Here is a 19,361-nt window from a genome sequence, read left to right as displayed (position 1 = left end):
TTAGAGACAAAGTAGAAAGTAAAGAGATAAAACTTGAATATGTATCCACACAGAAAAACGTTGCCGATGTATTAACCAAAAGTTTATGTAAGCAAAAGCATTATAGATTTGTAAAATCGCTTGGATTAATTGATTAATACATTGTAATCAAAAAATATTATGCTTAAGCAAAAGTGTTGAAATTTGAAGTGTAACCATAATATGATCTGTCTGGCAACGCTAATTAACATAATGAACATGAACAGCGAGAGCCTCTGTTATCTCTCGTCTCTCCTATTCGTATGTAAGTACATATGTACACATGTCATCTCTTCAGTTCTGAATAAACCACTTATGAGCACAGACGCGTCGTTCTCTATTTAATACATGACAAAAGGCGCAATTCACAATAAAAACTGACGAACCGTCACCATCGAAAACATTTTCCGAACAGAGTTTTTCACAGTGCCCCTCACAGTGGCGGGGTCCACGGCACCTCACAGCTGAGTGCTAAAATAGATGCCGTACACATGTAACGATGTACCACACATACAGACCTTGTACGACACACTACAGTGAAACACATTTTCCTGTTTTTACGAGTCCGCTCCGCTCTTTTCCCCCTGTTCCTTGGCGCTGTTTTTATTGCAGTTTCCTCTCTTTCGGTTCGCTTTTATCAAATGCAATTTACGGATCCCCTCGCATCGGACATTAGCGCAGGGTCGAAGTCGAGTCAAGCTTAGTTAACGCTCCACAGATGCTTCGACTGCTCCTTCCCCTTCGCTATCATTGTGCAGCTTTTTTCCGGCTATTTTTCGCCTAAGGCACTTTCCGCACGTTTTTTTTTATTGCTAATTTCTGTTATTGCCAACGTTTTGCGTGAGTTTCGCGCATTATCGTAAAATATTTTTATGATCACAGAAGGGCCACCACCGCCCACACCCACACACCCCAGTAGGTGTGAGTGCCTCGCCTCTATATAGGCGTCGTAGAGTAGCTAGAAAGATGGCTACTCGTCATATGGCATATTTTTCCACATTCCAATCAAACAAATCGCTCATTCATTGGAGCACTGGAGGCAGGGCCAAGTCAATTTCTCAGGTTGCGTAGCATCGTTAAACTTAAGTGGTCCCTTGCCCCTTTCCCGCTCTCGCCATCTGTTTTATGGCTATAGCCAGTTAATAACGAAATTTGTCTGCTCAGCTTTGGCTTTGGCATTAAACTGATATACCTTCAGATGGGTGAAGCCACAACAGAACTTAAGAGCAGAACAGAGCTGAGCAGCGTTGAGTGATGTGATGCGATTTCATGTAATTTCTGTAATAAATATAGAATTCTTATTATTTATCCATGTGCCATAATAGCCAGGGAAGGAGAAAAGTACAGGAGAATAAAGGGAAAACTTTTGTGGCAGCTGTCATAAAAACGCTCTTAGATCGATGCCAGCGAAAGTGTTGTGCACACAAAATGCATCCAGCTTTCCATTGCCACTCGCCCCCTTCTTTGGTGCTCAAACAATTTGCAATTTCGTATTATATGCTGTTCGTTTAGAAACGGTTCTATAGATGTACTGATGTTGCTGTTGTCGCATCTGATTTTGAGTGCAGGCAGCAATTTGCCTCAACGATAAGATTACAGTCAGTCAGGGAGTGCTGGATTGGGAAGTGGAGGAGTGTGAGCTTTTTGGGGAATCAATTGAGTGTGGCACAGTGTCTTCCCTGCTGCTCCTACGATCCGGATACGCCTGATTGCCGATGGTTTTCATTTGACTCTCCTGCCCCACTCGAAATCAAACATCTCTACACCTTGGGGTCCAAGGAAATACTGGGGGCTGGCCATCAGTTTGGCCATTGTGTGTTTCAGCCTGAGTGCATACTTGTAGCAGGACCAACAGCAGCCACACCTCTTGATGATAAAATGTTGAATATTTGCACATATTCGCCCACTGTTTTTTTGTATAAAAGTGCTCAAAGCAGCGCATAGATCGAAGAGTGTCACAGATCCTGAGCTGCAGGTAGTTTTGGGGGACAATCACAATATTTGTTGTTCCTTTATCCTGATGCTGACCAGATGTGTGCAAGGTATATATTAGTACTGTAATAGAAATAATTGTTTTCTAATACACTTGCAAATAACTAAAATAAAAGCCATAAAAAAGTTACCCAAATTTCAGTTCAATATGCTGCTAAGTACACCAACCTCCGCCCTCTCTGTGTCTCTCCCTTTCCGCACGACTGCTTACAGGCCAACTATTTTAAATTGCTGGCCAATGAAATAATTGATTGAACTGCTGGTTGAATGAATGAAAAGCGTCCCAGCAAATTAAATAATTCAAGGTACAAAAAAGGCACGAGTTTAAAAAATAAATGTGTATAGACAATACAGTGCGTTATGGGACTTTATGTCTTCATTGTTTTGTTGATTACTTCGTAATATAAAAATTATTGAAATAAAATAAAATTGTATTATTTTAAGATAAATATTTTAATCAATCAATAAATTGTCTCAATATATAAGTAAAACTTTCGACTTAATACTATTTTTAAGTAAAAACTGCATAATTTTGAGGTTTCCTTCCGCTAAATTTGCTATACTCGACAATCAATAGAAAAACAATTGTTAAAAGTGGAGAATTAAATGCTTTCTTTATGTATTCGTTCTGAAATTCGAAGCAAAAGATACAAATAATAATATTAAACCCCTACCAGCTTTAAGCAATTATGTCGGTGAAACGCACTGTAGCTAGCAACCACCCTCAGCAGTTGGAAAACCAATTAAGTTCCGATTCAAACGGACTGAAAAACGCAAAATACTTATGGGGGCGGGTGGCACAACCACATGCAGTTTGCTGGAAACATTTATGAGCCTTTCAAAAGCAATTTGATGGACTCACGTAACACATTTTCAACTTTTCAGCCCACGCAGCTCCAGTTGAATGCAGCCATGAGTGAGCAGAGCAGCAACAGCAGCAGCAGTGACAGTGGCAGTGGCAGCACCATTGCAGCGATTGCTGAAAGTGCCGCAGAAAGCGGCCCGGACTTCGATGCACTTCGCGCCGCCTGTAGTGCTCGCTTGAACGGGAGCAGCAGCCATCTGTCGGGTGAGTGTTTCAAACTGCAAGTTTCATGTCCATTATTCATGAGTAATTTTAAACTTACCATCCCTTCGCCCCCTACGCTGCCTCAGGACCCAGCCCAGGACCAGAACCCGGACTCGGACCCCGCCCTTTCTGCCCCGGTACCTTTGATGGTTGGCTTTGCTGGCCGGATACGGCCGCCGGCACTTCCGCCTACGAGCTCTGCCCTGACTTCATCACGGGCTTCGATCCAACACGTAAGTACAGCGGGAGCTGGCGGACTGGGCAGGGCAGGTGAATGAATGGTTGTTTATTATGTTCAACAAAGGAACATCCGCTCTGGGGTCAGCTCGGGGATCTACATATAACAGAGAGAAACGAGGGGAACGTTGTGAGTTGCTGCGGAGACCGCAACTCTACAGTTATACCCGATACTAAGTCAGTATGGCTCTCCTCCGGCAGACGCCGCTAATATTAAACGACACGACAAGGAGTGCGTGCGAGAGAGACAGAAAATCAGTCTGAGCGTGACGTCGGGGGCTGCGTAGCCAGTGCAAATTGATTTGTTCCTTTTGGCTATAAAAATGATCTGATCTGATCCAGATTCAGCAATCGATAGATATGGTCATTATCTATGATTCTGCGTTTTTAGTTTTCTCGAATGTGCAATATTGTGGATGCAACAGATTTTCGTCCTTTGTGGGGGCGGAAAAAGGTGGGGCGAAATTCTGAGATATACGTTTTATAGTGAGATCTAACAGAAGTGCGGATACCAAATTTGGTTACTCTAGCCTTAATAGTCTCTGAGATTTGTGGATGCCCCAGATTTTCGTCCTTTGCGGGGCGGAAGGGGGTGTGGCGAAATTTGGACACGAAACGGTCAAGGCCCGATATCACAGGAGTGTGGATACCAAATTTGGTTGCTCTGGCTCTTATAGGTTCTGAGATCCTTGAACTCATATTTTGCAATTGACAAAACCGACCATGAAACCTGTGTGTTAGAGAGAGACAGAGCGAGAAAGAATGAAATTGTTTTCTTGATTCTGGCTATAATCATTATACGATCTGGTTCAGATTTTGCACTGTAGAAGATATGATCATCCTCACCGATTCTGCGTTTTTGGTTTTATCGTATCTTTAAAAATGTGGATGCCACAGATTTTCGTCCTTTGTGGGGGCGGAAGTGGGCGGGGCGAAGTTTTGAAATATTTTTGTAGCAGTGACATATCACAGAAGTCTGGATCCAAAACATCGTTGCTCTAGCTCTTATAGTCTTTGAGCACTAGGCGCTGAAGGGGACGGACGGACGGGCGGACGGACGGACGGACGGACGGACGGACGGACGGACGGACGGACGGACAGACGGACAGACAGACAGACAGGGCTCAATCGACTCGGCTATTGATGCTGATCAAGAATATATATACTTTATGGGGTCGGAAACGATTCCTTCTGGACGTTACACACATCCACTTTTACCACAAATCTAATATACCCCAATACTCATTTTGAGTATCGGGTATAAAAACCAAAAGCCGAAAATGCCCACGGAAATTTGTTTTCGCAAGCAGCCTCGTTTCTCCGATGGAATGAGAGACACGGCAACCCTCTAATTGGCTTCGAACCTGAGCACCACTCCACTCCTCTGCCCAGGACGCAGCTCATCTTCAGATTCATACACATTTTCATATGAATAAAAATTAATGTACTTGTATAAATATATGTACGCTCCCAGCCAGGTCAAATCAATTGGAAAGTTGTTATGTTTGTGCTTTGATTTCGTTATCCAAGGAGCAGGAGAAAAATGCTAAAATGTTTTCACCTGATTTGCCACACAATTTTCTTGTGTGCCCCCAGTATATTCCCAGTGGGCTCTCAGTTATGTGTGTGTGGCTTTTAAACGGAGCTGAAGCCAAGTCGGATGACTGGAGAAATTTAAATTAAAGCTTGAAAGAGCTGACATTATTACCAGGCTTACTCTTTAATGCTGAGGGAATATTATGAGCACAGATAAAAAGGTGCTGGCTATGTCTTGGTCCCCTGATGAGACAACAGAAGGATAGAAAGAAGTTTAATTCAAACAAATAGTTTTGTCGACTCATTCCTGAACCATTACGCGACAGAGGTTGCACGCCTAAAATCCACATCTGTCTGGCACACAATGTGGCATTTAATAAGTAATTAGCAAATGAGTGCTTCATGAATCATTCAAGCGATTTCAAACAAATATCACACATTATTATGCATGTCTAATGATAATTGGCTCGAACATTGCGAAAAAGAAACATAAAAACAAATAGAAAAAGAGATGAAGCGGCTAGAAAAATTGACTTGAATAATGAAAATATCAAAATGTGTATAAATATTTGAAGTAATTTATGGAATAAATCATTTGCCGTGCACTGCATGTCAATTTGCATTTATCGCAGCTGTGTAATATGGGGCAAGCCAACAACATCCAACATGCCACAAGCCGCATACACTTCCCTGTGTCGCCTGACAGGCGCAAACGCACCCCCCACTGTGGCCGTGACCAGGACAACACTAAAATAGCAAAAGTTGAATTACTTTTTTTGTGGCTGTTTCAAATTTTTTTGTCAGGGAAGGAAGCCAACCAAAGGCCAAGAGGCAGAGGGTAAAGAAAGTGCCACTTTCACTACGTTTAGCCTGTGGTAGCCTTGCCCCACCGACACTCTGCCACGCCTTCCGGGGTCGTCGCAAGCTTGTACAAGATCATGTGCTCTGGCACTGTGTCACCATTAACTTTTATGGCACTTCCGGTCGATGGATGTCGATGTGGTGCTGCGCTCAGCCGGGCCGAGCTGAGCTGAGCCGTGCTCTGCGGCAGCGGCTACTTATCTGCCACACTGAGCAGAGCAGAGCGGAGCGTATACGTGATTTTCAACGTCTGCGTGCTAACTGGCGATAAATGAGCTCGGCCAAAGATCAGCGTACAAACAAAGCGAGCAAAATACCGAACAAAAGGACAGAAAATCCACATACAAAATTCCTTTCTGGCTTTAACAGAGGTACATATGCAATCCAAATTGGCCGCACTTGCCACAACAATTGGGATTGGAAATGCCACTCGAACAGCAAGTGAAATTCCTTCTCGTACACATGCCACAAGCAAAACAAACTTTGTGACGAATTCTAAAATTGATTTTGGTTTACACAGTTATGGAAATAGTTCCTTTCAACAAATAAAATACCAGAAAACCATTTACATGGACTCAGTGCTGCCGATAATCTACAATATCATTTGGATTGCGGTCTACGACATTGGTGGGAAGGGAAAAGTATAATGATGAATGCCATTTGATGCACTTGTCAGATGGAAATGTATATAAAAGTACGTGTTTATTCGATGCAAAGTCCACGAAAGCCTGCACTATTACCCCAAGAGTTAATCGTAGAATAGCAAATTGGTTAAAGTAAATATTTGTATGTTGAATGCAATAAATTGTATATATGTACATAAAACTTTATGGAAAATACCCTTAGTTATTGCCAGTTCTTGGTATGCTGTCCAGTTCTGTATAGATTTTTTTATCGGTTGATATATGCGGATGGTGTTCCAGTTATATTCCGATTCTGTTACGATATGTTTTAAAATGCTATTAGCCCCCAATTATCTGTAAGCCCTTCACATAGCTCCTGAAAGAGTTTCCGTCAGCACAGGTTTCTTTTCTAGTCCTGTGTCCAGTGGAGGTTTTCATGATTTCATGAAATATTTCATGAGGGAACATACATTTCCCACTCATTTCTCGTCACAGGATATGCTCACAAGGAGTGCGGCAGCGATGGGGAGTGGTTCAAGCATCCGCTGAACAACAAGACCTGGTCGAACTACACGACCTGCGTGAATCTCGATGACCTCGAGGTGAGTCGATCCACTTGATTTACTGACAACAAACTCGCCCTCGCCCTCACCAGTGGAAGCACAACGTGAATCTGATCTATGAAGTCGGCTACGGCATCTCTCTTCTGGCCATCCTACTCTCGCTGGCCATACTCGGATATTTCAAGTAAGTAAGCCACAGGTCATCCTCGCCCTCAGTCTCAGCCTCGACCATATTCGACCTCCACATCCATTTATACTTCATCTTTGCCCCAACTTTAACGGCGGCAGCCCAGCATGGAAAACCACTCAGAGCTAATGAGGTGCTCTTGCCGTTGCCATTGCCGTTGTCATTGCCGTTTCTGACTATGGTATGAACGCTGGGGCTCTTGGCGCCGCACAAAAATATCCTGGCAAACAAATGCGCCAATGACTTAATCATCTGTGCACTCTCTTTAAACGGAACAATTGGTTTCGGAAATGAGAAAATACTTGGTCTTCTTCTCCCTCATTCGCCACATTCTTTCTCTATCTCTCTCACTCTCTCTCTCTTTCTTTCTATCTATCTGTCTGTCAATCCATCAAACTGGATTGTGTCTACTTCAAGCAGGATATCGATTAATTTCCCAGTGTCTGCAGCACAATTAGTGCGCTCGGTTTGTTTATCACCAGCTCGGGCAGATAGAGATAGATATAGCGATGGAGATGGAGATAGAGTAACCGAAAAATACAGACAGAGCACCGACTGGCTAAAGTATTTTAAATTGTGTCCCAAGGGCAAATGCACGAGAGCCAGCAACGTGTGGGAATTTGGGCGGACACAATTAAAAGTTTAATGACCAAAAGAAGGCAGAGATCGAGCTCACACACAGAGTACAGAACTTTAATGAAAAACCCCAGGAATTTAATTAAAAAATTTGTAGGGAAATCAATCAATTGTAAGGATAAATCACACATGTAGCAATGGGATGATAATCGAAAAAAAAAGCTGGTCACAAGGGGAAGCCCTCTCCTCTGAAGAAATTATTATGTCAGGTATCAGACAGCAAATTATGTGTCACATGAAAAATAACTTAGTAAAAAGAGACACACACATAAATATATTGATTGAGTAGTCGGTTTTTAAACACAGTATTTTCGATAGGGCCCAATTTATTCCAAATATGAATATAGTAAGATATTTTCTTTTAATAATTTATTTTCTTGAGTCAAATATTTTGTTGTACAATTGAAAATCTGCAAAAATTTAAGTTTCGGAACTTTTCCTTCTTTCCGAAGGAAAGAATGTGTGATGAGTGTGCTGGGAATTATGAATCAGTTTAGCTCCCGCCCCTTGTACATCACTTAATAATCACTGTTTTTGAACTTATAGGAATTAAATTATTGCTTGTTTTCTTAAACAAGACTGAATGGGGTTTCCTTATGTGAGAAATTAATATGGCATGAGGCGAACATTCCGAAACTTCCTCTGGGTCTTAAGAAAACTGCATTGAAATGCAGCTTGACCGCAAACAAGCAACAGACGACATACTGAGCAGTTTGACAAGCTATCAGATATATATCTGAACTTTGCTTTTTGGTCCCTCTTCGTTCCCCCGTCCAAGACCTCCTCTCAGGCGATATGCACAACGTGTTTTGGAAATTTATGCAAAAAACGAAGAGATGAAGATGAAAATTGCATTTTGGGCCAATTCCAGTGGAATAACAATCGATGAAATTCCAGCGAATGCTGATGCCAATGCCAATGCTGATTTATTCAAGTATTTGTATTCTTTTTGCACAGAACTCTGAAATGCGCCCGCATCACGCTGCACATGAATCTGTTCACCTCGTTTGCGGCCAACAACTCGTTGTGGCTCCTCTGGTATCTGATGGTTATGCCCAACACGGAGCTCCTGCAGGACAGTCCGGTAAGCTGGCACCCACTCTTGAATGTCTGCAAATTAACTTCTCCTGCTTCTTCCCAGGCCCGCTGCGTCGCCTTGCACATCAATCTGCACTACTTCCTGCTGACCAACTACTCGTGGATGCTGTGCGAGGGCTTCTATCTGCACACAGTGCTCGTGTCCGCGTTCATTTCCGAGAAGAGGCTTGTCAAATGGCTGATCGCTTTCGGCTGGGGCTCACCGGCCGTTGTCATATTCGTCTACAGCCTGGCCCGAGGTCTAGGCGGCACCGCTGAGCAGAAGATACAGTAAGTGAATGAACGTGTGTGATGAGTGTGCTGGGAATTAGGAATCAGTTTAGCTCCCGCCCCTTGTACATCACTTGATAATCGAATCGCATTTGCAATTCCATAACTCTACCGCCTTCCTGTAGCTGCTGGATGAGCCCCACTGACTATGACATTCTGGTGGTGCCCGTTTGCATATCGATGTTCCTCAACCTGCTGTTCCTGTGCAATATTGTGCGCGTGGTGCTCCTCAAGCTAAATGCCCCGGCCAGCATCCAGGGCAGCTGCGGCCCATCGCGGACTGTCCTGCAGGCGTTTCGGTACGTTTTTGCTTGTTCTTTTTTTGTGGAGTGCCGCCAAACTCAAACTCAATAAGTGGGGAAAACTCTGAAAACAAAGCGGGAAAGCTACACTCGACTCTCCACTGGCCCTCGGGGTGTATGCGTAATTATATTTTCCTTCACTTCTTTTATTTACCCGAAGCGGAGCCCATTCCTGTCATCTGTGCTCTCTTATTGCTTATTCGTTTTGCACTTGGAAGTTTTCCTCATTTTACATTTTAAATTACGCATTGGCTTGCATGTTAATACATTCCCTCTCCGACGAAAGGCGAAATAACAAGGCATTATACAGCCCTCTTTTTTGCTCCTTTTGCTCCAGCAGAGCCACGCTACTACTGGTTCCACTGCTTGGCCTCCAGTACATCGTCACCCCGTTTCGTCCTGCGCCAGGACATCCCTGGGAGAATACATATGAAATCATCTCAGTGTTTACGGCCTCATTCCAAGTAAGTAAAATGTTTTCCCATTCTTGGTTCCGCTTTTTCGGCTGCTTTTGTTTTTCTGGCATTCTGGCATTAAAATGATTTTACGACTGCGAGCGGGGCTAAAAAGTTATGTTCTGGATGTTAGTTCAGCCCGTGGGTGTGGTGTGGCGGTGTGGGTTGCCATGGATCGGCTACTCCATAGCCACATGCTGGCCACAGCCACAAATTGAGAATGCAAATAAGCCGACTCTGGCAGGGCTTTATGCAGGAATTACTAATATGCCAAGACCCCAGCGGACATACCCGAAGCTCCACGCAGCTCATTAGGCTTTAGCGGAGGGGACTACAGAAAATCAATAGGGAAATGCGGAGTTTCCTCCATTGGTATTTCCCCGAGCTGCAGCTTATTAAATTTCTGGCAGAGATTGAAATATCCTGCTGCTCCAACGCCGTTCCCTGCCAGCAAAAAGCGTATAAAATGCATTCCCGTATTGTTGGCATAGACGTAACTCCCAAGATTGTCTCTCAATGGGGTTTAAAAGCAGCATTTATTATCGAGTAAGATCAAAGAGAACCAGACATTACTTCTCTGAGTCTGCTCTCTCGTGCATTTGCATCATTAGTTGAGTGCGCGGATTATATTTACCAGTAACTTTGTATTACCAGAGCTTTGAAGATTTACAAAGACAAAGCTCATCTCATTTCGAACATCAAAGGGGAGATACAGAACGTTATCCGCTGGTCTTATGACCGCTATGAAACGAGAAGCAAACGAAAAAAACTGTCATGGCTATGATATACATATAAGCCAGAAGAGGTTTACATCCCTTTCATACTCCTTTTAGCCATGGTTGTAACTCAGAGAAGTAAGATATTCCGTCCCTTTAAAGTAGATAAATGTATTTATTCTTTAACAGCAGCAGAAACTCGTTCCCAGAAAAAACAAAAGATTATTTAACAATTTTAAAGCCCCAAATCTATCAAGAAAATCGGTTTAGTTTACAGCGGAAATGTGGTGTTGCGTAGTGTAATAGAAAAATGGCATATAAAAAAAAACATTTCATTATTTGGATTAAATATTCGGTTTTTAAATACAAACATAGTCAAAATAAAAAAGCATGCTCTTTGAGTTGAACATAAATCTATTATAAAGATTTATAAATCTATTATATATAAATAAATAAAAAATTTGTGGCAATTATATATCATCTAAATTTGAAAATATTAAATTTAAATATGAAATATATTTGTTTTAAATGTAAAAGACTAGCTGTTCTCTAGGTAGAAGTGGTTTCTGTGTGGTAAAGTCGGAAAATAATCGTTGAGCAATTAGACGGACTAAACAAGCATATACCATGATCCAAATACGACTGCAATCATCCTTCTTGAAGAACACTCTATCGAAATATATCAAAATATTTCCATGAGCGAGTGCCAAATATGACTACAGCCACATGCAACATTGAAATCAGCTTACTGCAAACAGAACGAGGGGGAACGTTGTGAGTTGCTGCGGACACCGCAACTCTACGGTTATACCCGATACTAAGTCAGTATGGCTCTCCTCCGGCAGACGCCGCTAATATTAAACGACACGACAAAGAGTGCGTGCGAGAGAGACAGAAAATCAGTCTGAGCGTGACGTCGGGCGCTGCGTAGCCGCTGCAAATTGTTTTGTTCCTATTGGCTATAAAAATGATCTGATCTGATCCAGATTCAGCAATCTGATAGATATGGTCATTATCTATGATTCTGCGTTTTTAGTTTTCTCGAATGTGCAATATTGTGGATGCAACAGATTTTCGTTCTTTGTGTGGGCGGAAGGGGGTGGGGCGAAATTTTGAGATACACGTTTTATAGTAAGATCTAACAGGAGTGCGGATACCAAATGTGGTTACTCTAGCCTTAATAGTCTCTGAGATTTTTGAATATCAGGGGTGTGGCGAAATTTTGAAACAAACTCGTCTCGGTCCGATATATTAGGAGTGTGGATACCAAATTTGGTTGCTCTAGCTTTTATAGTCTCTGAGATCTAGGCGCTAATGTTTTACTCTAAGCAAAGCCGCCTATGCTACGTGTGTGTTAGAGAGAGACAGGGCGAGAAAAAATTAAATTGTTTTCTTGGTTCTGGCTATAATAATTATACGATCTAGTTCAGATTTTGAACTCTAGAAGATATAGTCATCTTCTACGATTCTGCGTTTTTAGTTTTCTCGTATCGTCGAAATTGTGGGTGTCACAGACTTTCGCCCTTTGTGGGGGCGGAAGTGGGCGTGGAAAAGTTTTGAAATATTCTTGTAGCAGTGACATATCACAGTAGTCTGGATCCAAAACATCGTTGCTCTCGCTCTTATAGTCTTTGAGCACTAGGCGCTGAAGGGGACGGACAGACGGACAGACGGACGGACGGACAGACGGACGGACGGACAGACAGACAGGGCTCAATCGACTCGGCTATTGATGCTGATCAAGCATATATATACTTTATGGGGTCGGAAACGATTCCTTCTGGACGTTACACACATCCACTTTTACCACAAATCTAATATACCCCAATACTCATTTTGAGTATCGGGTATAAAAACTGAGGGGGAAAAATCGAGTACCCAAAAAGCACAACATTCCCATTGGCATTAATATAAAACCCCCTTAAGCTTCAGTTGCGTTGTTTTTCCAAGAGCTGAAGAACGGCAGCTTGAGCAGGAATCTTTACAACAAAATTGTCACCTCTGCCAATACTCCCCAACATCCCTGAAACTCATAAACAAGACAAAGAGAGGAGAGGAGGTAGAGTGAATGTACTCTGAATTGCATTTGAATGTACTCCTATGTAGGAGTAGAGTCTATGGCCAGTTTCTTTCAGGACAGGAAAATGAAATAAAAACAATTCAAATTCTATAAAAATGCAAAACCTTGAAATAATATTGTATTTATAGACAAAATAGTTTAAAGTATTCTGATTGTACGCACATGTGGAGATTCTTTAAATAATATTTTATTTGCAGAAAACTACCAGCTTTGAAGAATTAGAAATTTATTGCAAAACAAATACTGCAGGCAGTAAAAGAACAGTATCGAATCCCAAGGGGGAATACATGAATTCCATTAGTGAGACCAAAACAAACGAGGGGGAACGATGCTCAGTCAGTATGGCTCTCCCCCGCCAGAAGGCGCTAACATTGAACGAAAAATAGCGTGTGCGAGAGAGACAGAAAATCAGTCAGAACGTGTAGGGCGCTGCGTAGCCAGCGATCCGGTCTGATCCAGATTCGGCAGTCTGGTAGATATGGTCATTCTCAATGATTAGTTTGAGGTGGGGCAAAATACACTTGTGCAGAGGCGATATCACAGGAGTGTGGATACAAAATTAGGTTGCTCTAGCTCATATAGTCTTTGAGCACTGCGCGCTCATATGGACGGCCAGACATACATGGCTATACATCGGCTATTGATGCTAATCAAGAATATATTGTACTTCATGGGGTCGGACTTCCATCTGGACTTTCGCCAAAAATCTAATATACCCATATACTCATATTAGTATCGGATAAATTAAAACAGGGGAGCCCTTCTTTCTGTAGGCCCTGTAGATTGAGGACGTTTACTACCGAGCGCTGAGGCTTCTGTTAAAGGTAAAATTCTGTGATATTGAAAAAATTACGAATTTTTAAATAAAGTAGATTTGATTGCATAGCCGAAATGCCAGCACAACATTCCACTTAATGTGTATATACCTGAAAAGAGCCTCAAGCCAGCAAAAGTATGAGAATTCTTCGATTTGGGAGTGTGTTTGGTAGCCTTGGAATGAATGGCAACTGTGGCTGATTGAGTCTATGATGGCCCTTCGTGAGTAGTGGCAATCAAAGGAAGCCCTAGGCAGAAGTGCGAACAAGAAATCCCGACAGTAGTCATCCTGGCAGTCCATGCACGTACCCGGCCACAACATTAAACATTTACATAAGTATACGAGTATATGTATGTTTATACGGGAATGTGGGATTGCCGCCTGCGACAATCAAGCAGGAAATTGGAGGAGACAAATGGCAAACGGCAGTTCGAAAAACCCACGGACCAACAGGCTGACGGACGGATGTCTGCTACTTGACAGGCGAAATGAATATTGAGCCCAGCATAGACAAGGCGGAAGAGTGGATAGATAGGAATAAAAGAACTTATACAAAATTGTATTATAGTAGGTATATTGTATTAGGACCATCTGCTAGCTGTGGAGAAACTTTAATAAGGACAACTGCGAAATGGTCACGAGAAACCTAACCTCTACTTCTGCGTCTGCTCTCTTTTTCTGTCCTTGCAGGGTCTGTGTGTGGCCACACTTTTCTGTTTCTTCAACGGCGAGGTGATTGCCCAGGTGAAGCGCAAGTGGCGGATGCTGTGCTTCAGCAATCGGCCGCGGACCAACTCCTACACAGCCACTCAGGTCTCGGTAAGATTTATATTAAAAACTTGTCACGCTTTTTCTACCCCATCCAGCCTCAGCCTCAACCTGAACCCCAAACCTTTTATATTAATTTAGTCCCACGGGTTACGGCGCGTATGAGTAATGCACACACACACACAGACACAAAAAACACTGATAACTCACTTCACTCACCTGCAGAAAATTGGCTTAACATTTGAACAATGCTAAATAATCGCATGCAAAAGATACAAAGTTAAAGATAAAGATACAGAAACTGAAACTAAAACCAAACGCACCGTTGCCACCACCTGCCAACCACCATGATAGCAAATTCGCAGTTCTTTTGATTGTAGTTCGTGCGCAGAGGACCGCCACTGCCCGGCGAGGAGAAGGTATGACTAAAGGACTTGTCGGCCAAGCGACGAGCCTCCTCGGCACCACACCACCAGAGCCAGAACCAACACCAGCCGCAGGACCAAAGAGCCCGCAGCCAGAGCATGACGGGTAGCAGAAAGCCCACACTGATGACGACCATAGTGGAAGATGCAGCGAAGAGACCAGCCGGAGAGCCCCATGCGAATACCAGGGGCATTGTCATTGTCCGAATGGAGAGAGCAGGCCATCAGCAGATAGCCGATGAGGAGCTTTAAGTGAATCAACCCAACCCCCACCCCCCACCACCTTGCAGGTCACACAACATCTCATAGTTTTTAAGCAGCTGAAACTAAACCAAATCATCAATATGACTACCGCTAATCAAGTAATGAACATGGCAGGCATGGCTGAAATAAATTTCGCCTGCGGGCAAGTGCAACCCACCAACTATCAAGAACTATCATCCCAAGTACCTCAGTTAAGTTTTAATAGTCTCTCCCCAAATTTTTACTTGGGCTATACTCACCGTTCGTGGGAAGAAGGGAAATTGATTTCAGCGATGGTCGGGCGATGGAAATATCAATTTATGATAGCATATGTTATTTATTGTACGAGCATTTATGAATGTTAAAATTTACGTGGATATCAAATATCATTGTTGTCTTAAGTGTTAAGTGTTAGGTGTACATCCCCCAGTCCTCTTACGCCTCTCTTGTGGTAAGCTGAGCTTTCTGGAAATCGCTTTTAGTGTGCTATGTACGGAATAACTAAATGGAATACAATTTTAATTATGTGTACCTATGCCAAAAACCGACGCACGTTTTTCTGTACCATCTCTTATTTAGCCAATTAGTGAACTTTTGATTTTCTTTAGGAATTCCCCGAGCCAACAACAGCCACAATAAAGAGCAGAATCTAATGCTTATTTAATGAATGCCATTTGAAGTGGGCCCCTCAGCATTTGTTCCTCCCCGCCACTGTCCATGCCCCACCCAAGTCCACTGAACGTTGGCCAGGCTGTACCTCTGGACAGCACTAGGAGAGCACTTGGAACCCATGCGACGACATGTTTGTTGACGTGTATCAAACATTCCTGGGTATCAAAGTCCAGAGTTCAGGTAAGTACAGTCTCCAGGATATTCGAATATTACAAAAAATAGTGTAATGTTTCCCATAGAATTTATCAAAACCAAAGAGTTAGAATAAATCCTATTTTCGGTAGAATACACCCTAAAACTCACCTGATTCTTGCGCTACAATGAGGGACAGAGGGGAAATAAGAGCTTTGATAAAAGTTCAGCTGTGTGGGTGGCTCAAAACCATTGTTATCTTCCTCCCTATCGTACTTACCAAAAAACGAGAGCGAAATATTTTGTCCGGAGAAGATTCGTAGTCACGGGCGAGAGCACAGATCGCGCAGAAAATCTGTGATCTGATCTGATCTTTAGCTGTTAGCTCGCTGCTAAATTTACATGGCTCAGCAACGATATCAGAGAATTCTTTCTTTCGCTGTTAGCTATCTACCAAATCTGCAGAGATCTGCACTTGCCAGTTTTCCCTTTGCACTTTCCGTGCCTCAAATCGAGAAAACGAAATAAAAATGACAAAAAAAGATTACATAATTTAAATGATGATGATGATGTATTTGTGGTAAAAAATGAAAATATATTCATTCCACGTTTCAAATGGTATCTTTACGATGGCCGGCTTTCATCCCTAGCACTTTAAGTGCGCCAGAGCAGAACAGGCCACAGCTGACCCACTCCCACCACACAGTGCCCCAGTGCAAACACGAAATTTCCAATGCCGCAGTGCGGTCCCTGTCCCACTGCGCTGCTGTCAACATTTGTTGACATTTATTGAGAGCTATCCGTTGCGGTGTGGCTCCTGTTTGTCCATTTCCTGTTGCCGTTATTGTGCTGTGTCTGTGTTTTTTATATTCATATACTTATTTATTTGCTCTATAATATATACTATACAATTTATATTTAACTAAATTTAACGGACAAGAGTATGTTGGGACTAGGGGCCCCGCGGACTGCGGTACTGCCGCAAAGCATTGCTTCGCAGTGGCGTGGACACCTACTCGTCTGCTCCTTCCGCCTTCTCTCCAAGGACCTAAGCGTTCGCATCACGCTAGAGGCGAACTCCGCGGCCGCTTCCCACACCTTCGGGTCTGCCAGCATCAGCGGCACCAGAGTCTCGGTGCTGACCCTAGACCCTGCTGCTGTCTCCAATGTCTGACGCTCGAGGTCAAACCTGTGGCAGTCGAAGAGGACGTGGCGAGCGTCCTCCTCTATGCCTGTGCCACACTCGGGGCACCAGTCCTCTGTCTCGTGGCCGAAGCGCTTGAGGTAGCCGCGGAAGCAGCCATGTCCTCTCAGTGCCTGGGTAAGGTAGAAATCCACCTGGCCGTGCTTCCTTTCAACCCAGCATGCTATGCTTGGGATGAGGTGTGGGTCCATCGGCCTTTGGGTGAGGTGGTCCCATCGAGTCTGCCATCTGTCTATGCTGGTCCTTCTGGCGGCGTCCTTAATTTCTGCTTTGGAGCGTACCTCGCTGCACTGTCCGTCATGGCATCATGGATCTCCTTCCTCTCCCTTATCAGCTCCCTGAGCGGAACTTGCCGGCAATGACTAACGCGGCTTCGTCTGAGATGGTCCGGAACGAGCACGCGATCCTAATGGCGCACAGTCTGTACGTTGCCTCCACTCCTCGCATGTAGCTCCTCACCTTCGCGGCTTCTGCCCACACCGGTGCGGCGTAGAGCATCTGCGACGTCACGACGCTCGTCAGCAGTTTCCTCGTTGCCTGCTTTGGCCCTCTGGGTGTTTAGCAGCATCCTGGATAGCGCTCCCGCGGTCCCACCGGCCTTCGTGTGGACGTATTCCAGATGCTCTTTTGAAGGACAGGTGCGTGTCGATGAGGACTCCAAGGTACTTGATGGACCTCTGCGATTCGATCGCAGGTCCCACCAACCTGCACTCTGGCGTCTCGACCACTTTACGGCTGGATATCAGGACCGCCTCCGTTTTTTGGGCCGCCAGCTCCAGCCCCGCGGCGGCTAGCCGCCGCCTCGACGGCTTGTATGGCGACGTTGGCAAGCTCCTCCACTGCGGCAAGTTTCCTTAGCTACCGCCACTATTGCGACGTCGTCAGCGAAACCAGGTTAGTGTTGGCTGGCATCGGGAGCCGTAGGACCCCGTCGTACATGGCGTTCCAGAGCAGAGGTCCCAAAACGGAGCCCTGCGGGACTCCGGCTGAGACTTCGTATGCCCTAGAGCCTGATATGTGTCCATTGTCAGCACCCTATTACTGAAATAGCTGCGCGCTATATTCAGTAGGTAGCCCGGGATGTTGAAGGACCTCAGTGCCTCCAGCGTCCGGGTCCAGTCGGCCGAGTTGAAGGCGTTCCATTATGTCCAGTGTCACCACCAGACAATAGGACTTGGTTCCGCCTCTCCACCTAGTCCAGCAATGGCTTCCTCCGCCGTTTGTACGACCCTCAAGATGGCGTCCAGCGTCGACCTCCTTTCCTGAACCCGTATTGGTTCTGGGAGAGACCGCCTGCTGCTTCGATGGCTGCGCTCAGCCTCGCACCGATCACCCTTTCGAAGACTTTTCCCATGGAGTCCAGAAGGCAGATGGGCCTGTAGGAAGAGGCCACCCCTGGCGGCTTGCCCGGCTTGGTTAATAGTAGCAGCCGTTGCCTTTTCCACCTCTCGGGAAACGTCCCCTCCTGGAGGCATTTGTTGAAAAGGCCCGCAACTTCCCTCGGGAGTAGAAGAAGTGCCAGCTTCAACGCGCTGTTGGGATCGCATCCGGACCCGGAGCCTTCCTAGGTATCAGGTTTCTGCCGGCCTGCAACACCTCGGCTTCCGTAACCTCGCAGATGTCGCTCGGGCTATGCTCGAACCGCAGGGAGCTAGGGATCTGCCGTCCTCGAGGAAACAGTGCCCTGACAATACCCTTGGAGCTTTACTGCCCGCGTTCAGCCTCTTCACCACCATCCTATACGCGCCTCCCCAGGGGTCCTCTTCGGCGGCATCACACAGCTTAAGGAAGCATTCCCTCTTGCTGTTCCTTATGGCGGTCTTCAGATCCTTCTTCGCCGCTTTGTAGGTCTCGCTGCATCGGGCCAAGCGCGGTGTGCCTCTGGCTCGCTGGAGCAGCCTTCTGCCCGGTGGCAGGTTCTACGGAGAACCGCAATCGCTTCGCTCCACCAGAAAACTGGATCCTTGTTCTTTCGGAACGTCCCTCTCGGTAGCATGCTCTGGTCGCAGGCGCCTTCAAGTGCGTCCGCCAATTTGGTCGCCATATCGTTGGCTCCGTCTGCATCGTTTGCAGAGTAGCTCTGAAGGGCGCTTGCGAAGGCTTGGGCCCTCAGCGTGTCCTGGCGGTACGCCTTCCTAATCCGTAACGGGGTACCTCTCGATCGGGCAAGGGTGCCCATGGTGCATAGTATGGCCTCGTGGTCGCTGGCAGTATATACGTCGCTGATCCACCATCGGGCGTGCCGGGCCAGCGTGCTGCTGGCATAGGTGAGATCGATGATCGACCCTACACCTGCCCTGCTGAAAGTTTGTTGGGACCCTTCGTTCAGAAGGACGACGTCCAGAGAGGCAAAAGCCTCCAACACCGTGCGGCCTCTGGCGTTTGTACGGGAGACCCCCATTCCAGGGCCCAGGCGTTGAAGTCGCCTCCGACTACGACGTTCCGTCCTCGCAGATC

General features: G+C 45.1%; 1 protein-coding gene across 2 annotated transcripts; it reads left to right on the top strand.

Moving 5' to 3' along the window:
• Positions 1-2,894: 2,894 nt before the first annotated feature.
• Positions 2,895-15,303, top strand: LOC117191995 (calcitonin gene-related peptide type 1 receptor-like). 2 transcript variants are annotated; one of them, XM_033396719.1, is made up of 10 exons: positions 2,895-3,079; positions 3,166-3,312; positions 6,832-6,938; positions 6,992-7,083; positions 8,680-8,806; positions 8,864-9,090; positions 9,216-9,389; positions 9,733-9,856; positions 14,151-14,279; positions 14,609-15,303. In XM_033396719.1, exons 1-10 carry the CDS (start codon positions 2,923-2,925, stop codon positions 14,651-14,653), a joined length of 1,329 nt encoding a protein of 442 aa, XP_033252610.1. In that variant the 5' UTR covers positions 2,895-2,922; the 3' UTR covers positions 14,654-15,303. The 2 variants fall into 2 exon arrangements, with proteins under 2 accessions (XP_033252610.1, XP_033252611.1); XM_033396720.1 differs by having other exon boundaries at positions 14,594-15,303.
• The last annotated feature ends 4,058 nt before the right edge of the window (positions 15,304-19,361 follow it).

Source organism: Drosophila miranda, assembly GCF_003369915.1.
Source record: "Drosophila miranda strain MSH22 chromosome Y unlocalized genomic scaffold, D.miranda_PacBio2.1 Contig_Y1_pilon, whole genome shotgun sequence".
NCBI classification, from domain to species: domain Eukaryota; kingdom Metazoa; phylum Arthropoda; class Insecta; order Diptera; family Drosophilidae; genus Drosophila; species Drosophila miranda.
This window is presented reverse-complemented; position numbering and strand designations above follow the sequence as displayed.